Raw genomic sequence first — 18,095 nt, 5'->3', positions numbered from 1 at the left:
TCTGGGAAGTTCTCCTTGGCGTGAGCCCTCCCAGAGTCTGCCATTGACCCCACCAAAGAGCACCGGTAGGCTCCAGTGTTGGGTTGCCTCAGGCAAAACAACCAACAGGGAGGGAACCCAGCCCCACCCATCAACAGTCAAGTGGATTAAGGTTTTACTGAGCTCTGACCGCCACAGCAACAGGGAGGGAACCCAGCCCCACCCATCAACAGTCAAGTGGATTAAGGTTTTACTGAGCTCTGACCGCCACAGCAACAGTCAGCTCTACCCACCACCAGAGCCTCCCATCAAGCCTCTTAGATAGCCTCAACCACCAGAGGGCAGACAACAGAAGCAAGAAAAACTACGATCCTGCAGCCTGTGGACCAAAAACCACAGTTACAGAAAGATAGAGAAGATGAAAAGGCAGAGGGCTATGCACCAGATGAAGGAACAAGAAAAAACCCCAGAAAAACAACTAAATGAAGTGGAGATAGGCAACCTTCCAGAAAAAGAATTCAGAATAATGATAGTGAAGATGATCCAGGACCTCGGAATAAGAATGGAGGCAAAGATTGAGAAGATGCAAGAAATGATTAACAAAGACCTAGAAGAATTAAAGAACAAACAAACAGAGATGACCAATACGATAACTGAAATGAAAACTACACTAGAAGGAATCAATAGCAGAATAACTGAGGCAGAAGAACGGATAAGTGACCTGGAAGACAGAATGGTGGAATTCACTGCTGCAGAACAGACTAAAGAAAAAAGAATGAAAAGAAATGAAGACAGCCTAAGAGACCTCTGGGACAACATTAAACGCAACAACATTCGCATTATAGGGGTCCCAGAAGGAGAAGAGAGAGAGAAAGGACCAGAGAAAATATTTGAAGAGATTATAGTCGAAAACTTCCCTAACATGGGAAAGGAAATAGCCACCCAAGTCCAGGAAGCGCAGAGAGTCCCATACAGAATAAACCCAAGGAGAAACACGCCGAGACACATAGTAATCAAAGTGGCAAAAATTAAAGACAAAGAAAAATTATTGAAAGCAGCAAGGGAAAAACGACAAATAACATACAAGGGAACTCCCATAAGGTTAACAGCTGATTTCTCAGCAGAAACTCTGCAAGCCAGAAGGGAGTGGCATGATATACTTAAAGTGATGAAAGGGAAGAACCTACAACCAAGATTACTCTACCCGGCAAGGATCTCATTTAGATTGGATGGAGAAATCAAAAGCTTTGCAGACAAGCAAAAGCTAAGAGAATTCAGCACCACCAAACCAGCTCTACAACAAATGCTAAAGGAACTTCTCTAAGTGGGAAACACAAGAGAAGAAAAGGACCTACAAAGACAAACCCAAAACAATTAAGAAAATGGTCATAGGAACATACATATCGATAATTACCTTAAACGTGAATGGATTAAATGCCCCAACCAAAAGACATAGACTGGCTGAATGGATACAAAAACAAGACCCATATATATGCTGTCTACAAGAGACCCACTTTAGACCTAGGGACACATACAGACTGAAAGTGAGGGGATGGAAAAAGATATTCCATGCAAATGGAAATCAAAAGAAAGCTGGAGTAGCTATACTCATATCAGATAAAATAGACTTTAAAATAAAGAATGTTACAAGAGACAAGGAAGGACACTACATAATGATCCAGGGATCAATCCAAGAAGAAGATATAAAAATTATAAATATATATGCACCCAACATAGGAGCACCTCAATACATAAGGCAACTGCTAACAGCTATAAAAGAGGAAATCGACAGTAACACAATAATAGTGGGGGACTTTAACACCTCACTTACACCAATGGACAGATCATCCAAAATGAAAATAAATAAGGAAACAGAAGCTTTAAATGACACAATAGACCAGATAGATTTAATTGATATATATAGGACATTCCATCCAAAAACAGCAGATTACACGTTCTTCTCAAGTGCGCACGGAACATTCTCCAGGATAGATCACATCTTGGGTCACAAATCAAGCCTCAGTAAATTTAAGAAAATTGAAATCATATCAAGCATCTTTTCTGACCACAACGCTATGAGATTAGAAATGAATTACAGGGAAAAAAACGTAAAAAGGACAAACACATGGAGGCTAAACAATACGTTACTAAATAACCAAGAGATCACTGAAGAAATCAAAGAGGAAATCAAAAAATACCTAGAGACAAATGACAATGAAAACACGACGACCCAAAACCTATGGGATGCAGCAAAAGCGGTTCTAAGAGGGAAGTTTATAGCTATACAAGCCTACCTAAAGAAACAAGAAAAATCTCAAGTAAACAATCTAACCTTACACCTAAAGAAACTAGAGAAAGAAAAACAAACAAAACCCAAAGTTAGCAGAAGGAAAGAAATCATAAAGATCAGAGCAGAAATAAATGAAATAGAAACAAATAAAACAATAGCAAAGATCAATAAAACTAAAAGTTGGTTCTTTGAGAAGATAAACAAAATTGATAAGCCATTAGCCAGACTCATCAAGAAAAAGAGGGAGAGGACTCAAATCAATAAAATCAGAAATGAAAAAGGAGAAGTTACAACAGACACCACAGAAATACAAAGCATCCTAAGAGACTACTACAAGCAACTTTATGCCAATAAAATGGACAACCTGGAAGAAATGGACAAATTCTTAGAAAGGTATAACCTTCCCAGACTGAATCAGGAAGAAACAGAAAATATGAACAGACCAATCACAAGTAATGAAATTGAAACTGTGATTAAAAATCTTCCAACAAACAAAAGTCCAGGACCAGATGGCTTCACAGGTGAATTCTATCAAACATTTAGAGAACAGCTAACACCCATCCTTCTCAAACTCTTCCAAAAAATTGCAGAGGAAGGAACACTCCCAAACTCATTCTATGAGGCCACCATCACCCTGATACCAAAACCAGACAAAGACACTACAAAAAAAGAAAATTACAGACCAATATCACTGATGAATATAGATGCAAAAATCCTCAACAAAATACTAGCAAACAGAATCCAGCAACACATTAAAAGGATCATACACCATGATCAAGTGGGATTTATCCCAGGGATGCAAGGATTCTTCAATATACGCAAATCAATCAATGTGATACACCATATTAACAAATTGAAGAATAAAAACCATATGATCATCTCAATAGATGCAGAAAAAGCTTTTGACAAAATTCAACACCCATTTATGATAAAAACTCTCCAGAAAGTGGGCATAGAGGGAACCTACCTCAACATAATAAAGGCCATATATGACAAACCCACAGCAAACATCATTCTCAATGGTGAAAAACTGAAAGCATTTCCTCTAAGATCAGGAACGAGACAAGGATGTCCACTCTCACCACTATTATTCAACATAGTTCTGGAAGTCCTAGCCACGGCAATCAGAGAAGAAAAAGAAATAAAAGGAATACAAATTGGAAAAGAAGAAGTAAAACTGTCACTGTTTGCGGATGACATGATACTATACATAGAGAATCCTAAAACTGCCACCAGAAAACTGCTAGAGCTGATTAATGAATATGGTAAAGTTGCAGGATACAAAATTAATGCACAGAAATCTCTTGCATTCCTATACACTAATGATGAAAAATCTGAAAGAGAAATTATGGAAACACTCCCATTTACCATTGCAACAAAAAGAATAAAATACCTAGGAATAAACCTACCTAGGGAGACGAAAGACCTGTATGCAGAAAACTATAAGACACTGATGAAAGAAATTAAAGATGATACCAACAGATGGAGAGATATACCATGTTCTTGGATTGGAAGAATCAACATTGTGAAAATGAGTATACTACCCAAAGCAATCTACAGATTCAATGCAATCCCTATCAAATTACCAATGGCATTTTTTACGGAGCTAGAACAAATCATCTTAAAATTTGTATGGAGACACAAAAGACCCCGAATAGCCAAAGCAGTCTTGAGGGAAAAAAATGGAGCTGGAGGAATCAGACTCCCAGACTTCAGACTATACTACAAAGCTACAGTAATCAAGACAGTATGGTACTGGCACAAAAACAGAAACATAGATCAATGGAACAAGATAGAAAGCCCAGAGATTAACCCACGCACCTATGGTCAACTAATCTATGACAAAGGAGGCAAAGATATACAATGGAGAAAAGACAGTCTCTTCAATAAGTGGTGCTGGGAAAACTGGACAGCTACATGTAAAAGAATGAAATTAGAATACTCCCTAACACCATACACAAAAATAAACTCAAAATGGATTAGAGACCTAAATATAAGACTGGACACTATAAAACTCTTAGAGGAAAACATAGGAAGAACACTCTTTGACATAAATCACAGCAAGATCTTTTTTGATCCACCTCCTAGAGTAATGGAAATAAAAACAAAAATAAACAAATGGGACCTAATGAAACTTCAAAGCTTTTGCACAGCAAAGGAAACCATAAACAAGACGAAAAGACAACTCTCAGAATGGGAGAAAATATTTGCAAATGAATCAACGGACAAAGGATTAATCTCCAAAATATATAAACAGCTCATTCAGCTCAATATCAAAGAAACAAACACCCCAATCCAAAAATGGGCAGAAGACCTAAATAGACATTTCTCCAAAGAAGACATACAGATGGCCACGAAGCACATGAAAAGATGCTCAACATCACTAATTATTAGAGAAATGCAAATCAAAACTACAATGAGGTATCACCTCACTCCTGTGAGAATGGGCATCATCAGAAAATCTACAAACAACAAATGCTGGAGAGGGTGTGGAGAAAAGGGAACCCTCTTGCACTGTTGGTGGGAATGTAAATTGATACAGCCACTATGGAGAACAGTATGGAGGTTCCTTAAAAAACTAAAAATAGAATTACCATATGACCCAGCAATCCCACTACTGGGCATATACCCAGAGAAAACCGTAATTCAAAAAGACACATGCACCCGAATGTTCATTGCAGCACTATTTACAATAGCCAGGTCATGGAAGCAACCTAAATGCCCATCAACAGACGAATGGATAAAGAAGTTGTGGTACATATATACAATGGAATATTACTCAGCCATAAAAAGGAACGAAATTGAGTCATTTGTTGAGACATGGATGGATCTAGAGACTGTCATACAGAGTGAAGTAAGTCAGAAAGAGAAAAACAAATATCGTATATTAATGCATGTATGCGGAACCTAGAAAAATGGTACAGATGAGCCAGTTTGCAGGGCAGAAGTTGAGACACAAATGTAGAGAATGTTCATATGGACACCAAGGGGGGAAAACTGCGGTGAGGTGGGGATGGTGGTGTGCTGGATTGGGCAATTGGGATTGACATGTACACACTGATGTGTATGAAACTGATGCCTAATAAGAACCTGCAGTATAAAAAAACAAACAAAACAACTAATACTAAACTTTCATTGGGTTATTTGTATGGAAATATGTTAATATAAATGTTTCAGACATTACATGAAATTTCTAAAAATCTTATATTTGTATTTGTATGGAAATATGTATGGAAATATGTTAATATAAATGTTTCAGACATTACATGAAATTTCTAAAAATCTTATATTTGTATTTGTATGGAAATATGTATGGAAATATGTTAATATAAATGTTTCAGACATTACATGAAATTTCTAAAAATCTTATATGTTCTGGTATAATGTTATAAGTAATAATCCTAGTTATTACTTTAAAATGTATATCTCAGAAATAACTAATTTTCTTGTCAACTGCATTATTATGAACTTTCATCAAATCTTTAACCGTGGTCATTTTTAAGTCTTTTGTCATTTACAGACAGTTCTGGGTGTACTCTGATGATTTTGCAAATATGTTCCTATAAAAGGGTTTCATCTTCAAGAAATTCATGGAAAAGACTCTGACAAGTACAGGTTTCTGGTAACTGACTGTACTGCTGAACTGAATGAATAAGCATTTTCAGAACTCTAATGAAAAACTGATGAACTCATAAAAGTGCTAACAAAAGATCAAGATGAAAAAAAAATTAATTACATGGGACTGAGTGAACTGATGAGGATGAGTATAATTTTTGTGACTTTCTGTCTGAATTTAAAAAAAAAAAAATCCCACAAGGACTCAGAGGCAAAGAATATACAAATCAATTTTCACTGCAAAGTAAAGGAGCTGTTACAGTGGAGGATTACTGGACTGAATGTCAATATTATGACATAGTATGAGTGTGTTTCATGTTTGGTAATTGCAATCATTGTTGCTTTTGTTGTGGTCATCCATGTACAATGCTTGGTGTCAGTCTATTTATGTCTTGTAAAAATAAAATACAGTGTGTGTGTGTGTGAATAAAAAAAAAAAAAAAAAAAGAGTAAACCCTAGGGTAAACTATTGACTCTGGGTGATAATGATGTGTCAGCGTAGGTTCATCGGTTTTAAAAGATGCACCCTCTGGTGAGAGATGTTGATAATGGCTGTGCGTGTGTAGGGGTAGGAGGTATATGAGAAACCTCTGTACTTTCTGTTCGGTTTGCTGTGAACCTAAAACTGCTCTAAAAATAGTTTACTAATTTTTAAAAAAGCGAACGCCTTAAATTTAAACGTATCTATAGGGACTTCCCTGGTGGCACAGTGGTTAAGAATCCACCTGCCAATGCAGGGGACACGGGTTTGAGCCCTGGTCCGGGAAGATCCCACATGCCGCACAGCAACTAAGCCCGTACACCACAACTACTGAGGCCACGTGCCACAACTACTGAAGCCCGCGTGCCTAGAACCCGTGCTCCACAACAAGAGAAGCCACTGCAATGAGAAGCCCACACACCGCAATGAAGAGTAGCCCCCGCTCGCCACAACTAGAGAAAGCCCACGCACAGCAACGAAGACCCAACACAGCCAAAAATTAAATAAATAAACAAATAAATAAATAAACATATTTATATATCTATAGCAACACTGGCTAACTTATTTGATATAGTCAGTTTTCATTGTACAGGTTATGGGTTTTATTACTTGGCCAGTTATCCCACAAAGAGATTGTTCTTCATTATTAAACTAATTTACTCAATCTTCAAAGAAATATTTCCAGGGATTATTAGACCATTCTACTGTAAGGAATTTACTTTGTCTATCAAATCTATGAAAGATAAACTTTTGAGTTTCCAATAGTACATTATCTCTGAAAAATCACAAAGAACCTGAGGGAAATTTCTCACCGTGTTGCTTTCTTTAGTCCTTCATAAGCAAACCAAAGTTCTCCATCCTCATTTAAATGTTCCAAATCTTCCGGAGAGAGCCTGCAACATGAGGAGGGTAAGAAAATCATCTCTTTCATGTGTTACCTTTTTTTAAATGCTTGGTAATGCACAAATGATTACCTGCTTCTTACATCTTCAATGTCGTAGCTCTCAAGAAGTTGTCTGGTGATTTCTGACATCTTTTCTGAGAGAAAAAGGCAGAACTGGTATAAATTACATTTTTGCCTAATTTCTCTTTTTCTATTTCCTTTTTAAGGACCCAGTTCTCTAGCCCTTCAGACTCTCCAGCTAACCATCTCATCAGCTGACTAACTTACCAGCTATCCAACCAACCAACCCACCAACCAACCAGCTATGAAGCCAACTAGCTCTTCAACCTACCATAATACCAACCAACCAACTAACCAGCCTCAGACCAATCAAAGGACACACTGCCTTAGCAGTGACACCTATGATAAATTCAGCCTGCACCCCAATGGACTCAGTGACTCATATTTTCGTTACCTCTCATTTCCCGTTTTTGGGACTGCACATGTTTTTCCACTTCTATCTTCTGTGTCTGAAGTAGCTCTATCTCCTTTTCAAACTCAGAGATTTTCTGAATCCCAGCAATGATGGAACCAGGTGAAGAAAAAACAGCTATCATGACTTACATCAGACAAAGGGAACACTATTACTGTATTATTTATCTATGCAAGCTGTCCTACCTGCAGTTTCTCAGTTAAAATCTTGTTAAACCATCACTGCCCATAAAGCTTGGCCTTAAAGCCTTGTTTAACTATCTAAAATACTGTTCTTCCCAGATGTACTTGGTTGTAGCAAGAGAATTAGCTTCCCTACTATAAAAAGGGAAAAAATAAGTACTTACTACAAGCTTGGGGAGGGGAGGGAGACGGGAGGGAGCTGCGAGAAGTCAAGCACAGGGGCTAAGTTCTCTCTCACTGTATGATGAAATCTTGGATGCAAGGAAGTGGGCAAAGCCAAGGGTCTGGGCTCCAGCTACGTTTAGATGTGGCCCAGCAGCAGGGGCAGAGCATGCCCTGGAGGTCCGGGAGTTGGCAGTGAGTGCGTGACCCGGGTCCAAGAGGGGCAGCTCTGGTTGTGGGGAAGAGGCTGTATTCTGCCTCTATTCACCTGTGAGCTCAGGTTTGTGCTTTCGTAGCTATGGGAGCTGTTCAGAGGTGAATAACCCTTCCTGGATATTTTCTCAGTTAGCCTAAGTGTTTAAAGGTTAAAGCTCTTGTTTCCACAGGGGGTGAAAAGGGAGATCAAGTTGGCATTTACCGATCATTTTACATACACGACCTCATCCTTGTAACAGGCCTATAAGGTGAGTAGAATGACCTTTTATAGATTAGAAAACTGAAGCTGCATAAGCGTTACCCGGCACGTTCAGGGTCACACGGTCAGCTGACAAGGGGACCCAGGACTATCCACCCTCAAGCCCGACTCTTGGTAATGTTTCAGTAAATGTTCCAAGTCATATCTGTATTTACTTACAGGCTTATTATAACATGTATCATGATGACAATGGGTTTATTTTCTTTGAAAATCAGACTAATCTCCTTAATATACCACATTGGAGAGTGTGGACCATAGTTTTAGCTACCAAAGAGGAAACGAGTGACAAATATTGGTGCCGTACTCCAAGGGCAGCCACATGATTTCCCAAGATAGAGACTGCAGCCAGATGACGTGACTCCCAGATTGACATCAGTCTTATGTGGCTGCTAAGAATGCAGGACTCACAGGCATATGTGGTCCTTCCAGATTCCACAGTCCAACCTACTACTTTCAAACAACAGGAAACTAGGGCCCAGAGAATACTGGCAGTTCTGCTAAGAAATTCAGAGGCGACCCAGGTATGATTCCATGACACATCTTCTAAACCATGCATGGGTGCTCCTTGATGATTACAGAGGATATCTGTGTAATCATAACAATTATTCTACTAACATGTGTCTCACATATCTAGCGGAAGCTTAAAAGCTTTCCAACCTTACACTAAAATGGTCTGCCTTGAAGAACGGAGGGACAAACAGGTTTGTATTTTCCAATGGGGAAGGAATTTAGTTAAACCTTGATTGTCCAGGCATGGACCATTACTTGTGTAGATTATCTGATAACACTTTTTTTTTTTTTAATAATCCAAACAGAAAGTCACAAAAATTATAATCATCCTCATCAGTTCATGATAACACTTTAAAATGGAAGATTCTGATATGGTCATTTAATTTTAATACCGGTATTAACAGATATACAACATGATGGATTATATAACAGGGGCTCCCATCAATTTATAATTTAATATGGAAGTATTCTCTGGGTCAACATACTTGAAGAACTTTATGTAAATGTAATTTTTACAAAGTTAGAAAGCTGACTTTTAAAACATAAAAAAACAGTATTGCTAAGTCAAAGGCAGCGGGGGGGTTTATACTTGGAAGAATTGGAGGAACCGGGGTCCTTTGGCTTTCTGCCGTCACATGGGTGCTTTTAGCTGACCCTGCAGGGATGTGAAGTTCCTCCCTCTCGTGCAGGTCAGACGAGTCAGCGGAAGAGCTTGTGGGGGGGTGAGGAGCTCCTACCTTTGCCTGCTTGCTCAGCCGGGCCACCTCCCCTTTCAGGCCATCAGAGGTGACCCGCTCTCCCTCCAGCTGACGCTGCAGTTGCATTTTCTCATCTTTGAGAGCTTTCATTTCTTCTTTCAAAAACCGGATCTGCTTCTCATAGTCTTGCGTTTTCAGTTCAAAACTTTTTTCAAGAAGTCTAAGCAGCAAGAGAAAATTTTGAACCATCTCTAAAGGCTTTACCCTGAAGTAGAACTACAGATCATTTGGAAAATAAGAGGCTCTTCCTTCACAAAGGAAGAGCCAAGTTAAGACCTATTGTGAGGACAACGGTCTTATGTTTAGCAGACTGCTTTCTGTCCCCTTAGGTTATGGCAGCTTCTCACACCTTCTGATCAGAGAAGTGCGGCTCTACAGGGGTCACTCCGAGGAACCGCAAGAGAGGGAGGCTAAACGTAAAGACTCAGTGCTTGTTGGGGGTTGTGTATCCCCCAAGCCGCCCCGGTTCCACGTGGTCCCCTAAAGGGGCCACTTCACTCAGCAAAGACCGTGGCACATTCTGCTAAGTCCTGTCTCCTGCCTCGAACCAAGGATCCTTGGAGCAGTTTGGCTTAGTCCTAAACAAGTTAATACTTCGTCCTAAACCAGTTAAATGGTTATTAAGTTAATAGCCATTTAATATGTGAAAGGGTCCAGCTCTTCAATCATTTTAGAATAAACTGCAGCAAACCCAGGTGCCCAAAAGGCCACAGAAAGCCAATTCCTTGTACGACGACTGCTCAATTGAGCCCAGGAAAAATAACCGAAGGGAGATACAGAGTCTAGACCAGCCCCACACAGCTCACAGGGGCCCAGTCGGAATTGAAGCCACCCTGGGAGCTCTGTGAGTTTACGAAATCATCTTCCCACTTGCTGGGCTGTCAACTCAGTCCATTTTATGACTTGCTTTTATAGCACAAAGGGGAAAATCCTGAGGAAGAGTCATATTCCCAATAGGTTTTCATTTCATTTCTTCTTACAGGTGTTAACAAACTTTTAAACTTTGTTTTCAGATTTAAAAAAAAACTACAGTGCTCCTAAGAGGCCAGGAAAATACATTTGAAGAAGCAAATTGCAGCCAGAAACCTTATGTAAAGAGAATCTCAGACGTGTAGCCTAAACTGACCAGAAGTGTGCCCATTGACCGTGGCGCCTCTGAGCCTCTCAAGGGTTGTGACAGGACCAAGTCTTCCCCAGTCAGCTGACCAGGGACCAAAAGGAGCTGCAGGTGAGGGCTGATGAGGACTGCAAACGGGTCAAAGTGACTTGGCCTCAGGCTGGCTCTCCAAGCCCCTGCTTGAAATGATCACTCCTAAGTGGCCCCAGAACACCAGCAGATGCCAAGAGCTGAGCTCCTCTATCCTAGGGTTAAGAGTTCACTGAAAAACAGACTTTTCAAGGTAAAGAGTTAACTATCCCTATTTAAAAACTGATGCAAGTATGATCCAGCAATTGCAGTCCTAGGTATATATATCCGAAGAAAATGAAAACACTAATTCACAAGGATACATGCACACCAATGTTCATAGCAGCACTATTTACAATAGCCAAGATATGGAAGCATCCTAAGTGTCCATCAACAGATGAATGGATAAAGAAGATGTGGTATATGTATACAATGGAATATTACTCAGCCATAAAAAAAGAAAATTTTCCATTTGCAACAACATGGATGAAACTGGGGGGTATAATACCTTAGTGAAATAAGTCAGACAGAGAAAGACAAATACTGTGTGTTATCACTTATATGTGGAATCTAAAAAATAAAACAAATGAATGAATGTAGCAAAACAGAAACAGACTCACAGAGAACAAACCAGTGGCTACCAGTGGGGAGAGGGAAGGTGGAGGGGCAAGAAAGGGGTAGGGGATTAAGAGGTACAAACTACTATGTATAAATTAAATAAGCTAAAACGATATATTATATAACACAGGGAATATTAGCTAATATCTTATAATAACTATAAATGGAGTACAATGTATAAAAATTTTGAATCACTATGTTGTACACATGAAACTAATATATTATAAATCAACGATACATCAAAAAAACAAACAAACAAACAAAACTGATGTAGGATCATGAAACACTTTATGAATCTGTTAACTCTCGGAGATTTTCAGTGACACTCCCTCTCCTAACTGCTTAGCATCCTGCCCCCTTCATCCAGGCCCAGGTTCTCCTGCTAACTAACTTCACAGGGAAGTTGTATATCCTGCCACCCAGGCAGCCCTGTGCCTTCTAGCCTCCGACAGAGATATGCAAGAATGTTCCATCTCTCCCCAACACCCTGCCATGAATCCCTACCTGGAGATCTAAAAACCTGTGAGTTGATGTCTTAAGAGAGGGGGGCACAGACTGGAGCCTCTAGACCTTAGCAAAAGGATTTGATAACTGAGACAGGAAAGGCAGGGCTGGTACAGTACAAGCTCATGGGGACCTGTCTTAATTTTTGTGAGGTGGGTTACACCCCTTACTGCCTGAGACAAGAATCAAGTTTACGGATACAATGTGGGGGGTGAGGGGAAGGAAGGGAGGTTTATTTAAGAGGCAATAATTGTCATCCTTGGACTTGATGGAAGCTGAAGAGGTGGCAGTCTCTGAACTTCTCACTGTCTTGGCAATAAAGGTCCACTGTGCCCACAACTCCAGAACCTGTGCAGTGTCTGAGAGGTGCACGCTGGGCACTTGGCTCTCACAAAGCTCAGTCTCTCACTTCCTAAAAATATTCACACCCTGCTCTCCTATATCTGTGATCTACTACCTGCAAGCTGAGAAGCAAAACAGAAAACAGCAGAGAGAGAAAAAAGCAGTGGCTTTAAGGCAAATGAGGTTTCATACATTCTCTGTCGTTCTTCTTTCTGCACATCATCAAAGAGCTGCTTGGTGAGGTTGTCCATTTTTTCTGTGAAAGAGAATGAATGCTCTTTGAAACATGTCCGCAAAGCAATGCCTTGATTGTTTCACGTCACATTTAAGAAAGTGAGAATGTAAGAATAATCATGTGATATTTATGATTAATGGGACTTAAGATGAGAGTATAATTGTCATTTTTTTATAAGTTAGAAATAGATAAGGGGGTTTCAAAATAATAACCCTCACAAATTTGTTGTGTTGGAATCTATAAATAGTTTCACTCAGAGTACTTTTATTGGTCTGAATACCATTTGTTTTATTAAAATAGATATGTTGGCTTTGAGACAATAAATATTATTATTAAAAATAAACAGAAACCCTTTGGGAAGAAGATGATCAATTTATGATAGGGGTTCTCAAGCTCAGCACTACTGATGCTTCGGGCTAGATAATTCTTTGCTGTGGAGAGGGGGCCACCCTGCTCATTGTAGGATGTTGACTGGCATCCCTGGCTTCTACCCACGGGAGGTCAGTAGCACCTCTGCTCTAGCTGTGACACCAAAAATGTCTCCAGACATCGCCAAATGTCCCCTGGCGGGGGGTGGGGGGGTGGGAACAAATGGGCCTTGGTGGAGAATCACTCATTCATGATAACCAAGAACATAATGAAGTGTCTGTCTTCATCTGGGGAAGAGGAAGTCTAAAAAGCCACTGTTGCATTTAAATACAATACAAGAATCCAACACAAAGTGTAGGTTAAGTGGGCACCTGACCACTGGGCAACGATCACTGGGGTTCAAGACAGTCTCTGGTTAGGACAGCTCCACGTTCCCAATGTGTCCACACACAACAGGTGCCCTTCAGAATGGGTGCAGGATTAACAGATGCAGCAGCCCATCAAAGCCTGACAGCCCGAAATGTGCTTAGCCGACACCTCGACCTTGAGTTCTACCTCATTTCTGAGTCCTGCCCCAGAGGGGAGCCCAGGGATGAGGTGACAATAGTAATCCTCCACATGACTTTGTTTAAAAAAAAAAAAAAAAAAGCCAACAGTTTAATAGTTTGTCTAATGCAGTGTAAAATGTCCCTGAATCAAAATGACTGCTTCAGAATGTCATGAGTCAGCCAGAAAATACTAGGGAAAATGCTTAAGCTTTAATTTAGAAGATACCGTATTTGGTATAATTTCAATGTTTAACTCATTCACAGAATTGACTTCAATGCTGGTGTTTACCATCTTGGGCTATTTGCAAATGGGCTAAAGAGGCTGCCCAAATGGGACTTTCTTCCCCAAAGCAATGAGATTTTGCCCAAGGTGGAATCTCAAGAAGGGGAAACAGCATTCGATAATATCCTTGAGTCCCACGTCACAAGAGTAAGTGGAAATTGGTGCTTTCATAAAACTCAGTTTGCCATGTGTAGGGAGACCCACAGGATAAGCAGTTTATAAACATGGGGTGTGAAAGCTTTCAGGCACTTTTTAGAAGGAGTTATAAAATTACCCACCCAAACATGTCAATGCTGTCAAATATATAATTTTCAGGACATACCTGTGGGAATTTAAAATTTTTTTGTGGGAAATTCCACTTAAAGAAGTTAGAAAAAAGGACAAACACTCAAGAGGAATGGATTGTAATTAAAAAGCCCTTCCCTAATTCGGGTTCAAGGTTTACTCACAGACTTTTAACCTCTTCCTGTCCATCACTGCCACGTACGTGGGCCCCAGCACCCACATCATCAGCCCTTACAGACAGGGTGCAGGGCACACAGTATCTGGAGCAGGAGGTCATGCCCATCCTGGGCATCACCTGAACACCCCGCCTGCTCTGCTGGCCAGGTCTCAGGATGTTTACTTCCTCCTCCCGACATGTGCTTCTCCTGCACTCTGACCTGAAACCCCCAGGGCTTAGTGCTGCTCCAGATGCTGGCACATCCACCAACAGCTGGGCCTAAGGCGTGTGCTAGATCCCCAGGCCTGAACCCTTGCGCTCCTGCCCCCACGCTGGAGCTTAAGGAGTAGCTCCTGGACACGACAGATAATCCAGTGTGGTGATTTAAACTACCTGGTGAGGCACCACTAGGCTCATGTTCCTGCTGCCTTTTCTGGGATTTAGCAAGGGCTTGCAATTAGAATTTGAGTCGGACAAGTAGAGACGGACAGAGCTAGGCTAAGGGTGGCTGCTCCGCACTCCAAAGGAAAGCGATACCGCTGGTCCCGAGGGTCTGCATCTGACAGCTCAGGGCTGATGTAGCTCAGTGCTAAGCAGGGCCCTTTGCTCAGGGCCAGGACAGTGGCAGAGGACCTGGGTTACCACTTAGACTAAGTAACTTGGACAGAGCTGAAATCTGAGCGCAAATCCTTGGTAAGCCACAAACATTATCCCAACACTGCCCTGGACCATGCATCAGGATGACTACAAGGTTTAAATAAAATACAGACACTGAACCATCCCTGCCACCACCACCCACAGATACTCCCCCACCCCATCTTCTGATATCACAGCTCCAGGCTGATGGCCCACCCATCGGTACTTTGTAAATGGCCCAGGAGGTTCTGAGACAGGGACGGCTGTGCTCCGACAAAAGACGGAAATAAACCGGATGAATCTGTAGGGTACAGTTGCCACCATTTAAATAAAGTTATCCTCTGTGGAGTGGAAGTGTTCTCATTATACCAGAGCCTCCTGGTCCAGCCTGAAACTCAGTTCCCACCCGGTACCTATTTCCTGAACGACTGGACTTGTGAACGGGTGAATGTGTGTCGGGTCACCTTGGGCTTTACCTTTCAACTCCTCAGTCTTCTCTTGGAGCTTCAGCTGTATTTGTTCTTTTTGTATTTCCAATTCTGAATTACGCTTCTGAAGCTTTGCCAATTTCTAGCAAAGGGAAGAAAAAAATGCTTTTTTGAAAACCTCGCTTTGAGTTTTGTCACCACTGCCTGTATATTTTTAAATTAGCATTTTTTGGTCTCGGCTCCCATCCATAGGTAACAGCCGGCACCAGCCACTGCAAGCCGCTGTGTTTAGCTCCGCATGCAAGGGCTCCATGTGACTTCAACAGACACTAGTTCCCAGCCTCGCCCAGAAATGGCTGAAATCGAGGAGAAAGAACCAAATCCAAGGCCTTCCCAAAGTCAAGGAAACTTCTCTCTTTCTTGGCCAGGGTATGTATATACTTAATATAAGAAATTTGTGATATAAAGTGGATTCACACTGAGACTCAGGAAGGATGTGTGATCACGACCTAAGTTCTCTTGTCAAGTGCCTGCTGGGCTGGCAGCCGGGGGCCCCTGGGTGCTGATGGCTGGTGACTGGCAGTGAGGGGGATGCCAGCAGCCGTGTCGGTGCGGACAGGCATGTGGTCGTGGGGAGGGCAGAGGGATGCCCTGGGGCTCCAGGGTGCCACTACGGTGGGTGCTGTGGCACTTCAGAAGGTGCAGAACGGACGGTAATAAAGACCACCTGCTTAGAAAACAGCAGTTCACGCTTTTGCAGGGCTCTACGACAGTCACTTGGCTAAATTATTTTATCTGACAATTTTATCTTCACAGTAATTCTGTCAGTCCCTTTTTGTTATTCCCATTTTACATATGAGGAAACCAAAATTCAGAGAGGGTAAGTGACTTGTCCAAGGTTGCCCAGACAGAGAAGATCTGAGCCTGGGATATCTGGTTTTTATGTCTACTGCTCTTTTTACTACACCACAGAGATGGAAACCTGCCCATGCTTTGCACTGCTGCTCTGGGGACGATGCTTCCAGGATGCACACCAGGTGGACAGGTGACAGGAGAGCAAGGTCATGCTGGAAGAGAGGGAAGCACCTGACCAGGGCTCTTTCTCAGGCCTTTCATCACTTTACAAACGTGGAAAGGAAGAGGAAACCTTATATTGTGCTTCTTGAAGCCTCAGCCTCCTCTTCTGCCCCCACCCGGACTCCAGGCCTCAGATCTCCCCTCCCCTAAGATGCAGGCAGGCTCTCTTTGGTAACGGAAGCCAATGGCAAAATCTGATTTGCTCTGCAGAAGTCTACTCTGTGGGGAAAATGCTGCACTGCGATCTCTTTCCCGGCACGACTCACAACCTAGGCCCGTAGTCACTTCCCGCACAGACCTCTTCCACGGAAGCCTTGTACCTCTTCCCCTTCTCCTCGTAATCCTGCCTGTGGGTGGCTGCTCTGTCCAGCTCTGATTCCAGTTTCTGAATCTTCTCCACGTCACCGGCCTGAAGGGCAGCCAAGCTGGTCAGCTTCTCCACCAGCCCATGGTTCTCTCTGTTCTAGAGGAAAGACACATCCTATACGTAGGAGTTCATCCAAAATAAAGAAGCTCTTCCATTTGCTCCTCACAACGTCTCATCTACATCGGAGGTTTATTTACACTGACCACAGTTATCATTACAATGGCATGGATGAGCATCTTCAACCTAGTGAAAATAGGGATCCAGAGCTGGTCAGGCAAATGCCCTCCTGAGTGGGTGGCTCTTTTAGTCCAATCCTGGAGCTCCAGGACAGCCCCTAATGCGGCGGGCTGAGCTGTGTCCCCTCCATCCCCCCAAATCCACATCTTGAAGTCCTAACCACCAGTACCTCAGAACGTCACCATATTTAGAGATTGGGTCTTTAAAGATGTAATTTAGGTAAAACGAGGTCATACAGGTGGGCCCCAATCCAGTATGACTGGTGTCCTTATAAGAAGAGATTAGGACCCAGACACACACCGAGGGAAGATGATGTGAAGACACAGGGAGAGGAAGACCGTGTGTAAGCCAAGGAGAAACCCCTCGGAAGAGACCAACGCTGCCAACACCTTGATCTTGGACTTTCAGCCTCCAGCACTGTGAGAAAATAAATGTCTGTTGTTTAAGCCGCCCGGTCTGTGCTGGCTTGTTATGGCAGCCCTAAGCACATGAATACCTAGAAAGGAGCTCAGGGAGTGTGGGGACTCCCACGGGCCCTGCTCCCTCTTGGCCAGGGCTGTTTTTCAATGCTGTTCTCCACAAGCTATATAACAGGCAGGCCTGCTGCACAACAGCACAAGGAGGGGAAACTTTATCAAAACCTAAAGTTTCTTGTTTGCACATTCATCCATTCACCAACGACCCCTAGGGCTAAGTTTAAAGTTTATTGTAGGAGAATCTCAGTATTATTTGAGACAGATGCAGGAGTAAGTTTCACAGAACTGGACACTGCATATTCCACAGCTCTCTCCCACTGGCTGAGGGTATATGAAGTTTTTTCCTGTCAATGGGAATGGTATGGGGAATCTTCCCAAACTTGGCAGGGCTGTAGCTAGACGACATGGGCCTCTGGGCAAGTTAGAAAACGGCAACTTCTCTGGGCCAGTGCAGCTCTGAGGGAGCACGGCTTGGCATGCAGGTAGCATCTTTGTGCAAATTAGAAAAAGGCACCCATG

The 18,095-nt window shown here is 42.0% G+C and overlaps 1 protein-coding gene across 4 annotated transcripts in view; it reads right to left on the bottom strand.

Moving 5' to 3' along the window:
* MYO5C (myosin VC) overlaps positions 1–18,095 on the bottom strand; it is a 113,058-nt gene that overhangs the window by 34,821 nt on the left and 60,142 nt on the right. For 3 of the 4 annotated variants that reach the window (XR_005018751.1, XM_036843419.1, XM_036843421.1), the window contains exons 22-28: positions 16,795–16,959; positions 15,468–15,561; positions 12,671–12,734; positions 9,808–9,988; positions 7,724–7,817; positions 7,340–7,403; positions 7,178–7,258 (exon numbers count right to left, since the gene is read on the bottom strand). Coding sequence is in view for 3 of the 4 variants with exons in the window: in XM_036843419.1 (XP_036699314.1) it covers positions 7,178–7,258; positions 7,340–7,403; positions 7,724–7,817; positions 9,808–9,988; positions 12,671–12,734; positions 15,468–15,561; positions 16,795–16,959 (743 nt within the window). In the remaining variant the exon portion in view is untranslated. The remainder of the gene's footprint in view (positions 1–7,177; positions 7,259–7,339; positions 7,404–7,723; positions 7,818–9,807; positions 9,989–12,670; positions 12,735–15,467; positions 15,562–16,794; positions 16,960–18,095) is intronic. The other variant, XM_036843420.1, reaches the window with a different exon arrangement.

This window comes from Balaenoptera musculus, chromosome 2, assembly GCF_009873245.2.
Source record: "Balaenoptera musculus isolate JJ_BM4_2016_0621 chromosome 2, mBalMus1.pri.v3, whole genome shotgun sequence".
Classification (NCBI taxonomy): Eukaryota; Metazoa; Chordata; class Mammalia; order Artiodactyla; family Balaenopteridae; genus Balaenoptera; species Balaenoptera musculus.
This window is presented reverse-complemented; position numbering and strand designations above follow the sequence as displayed.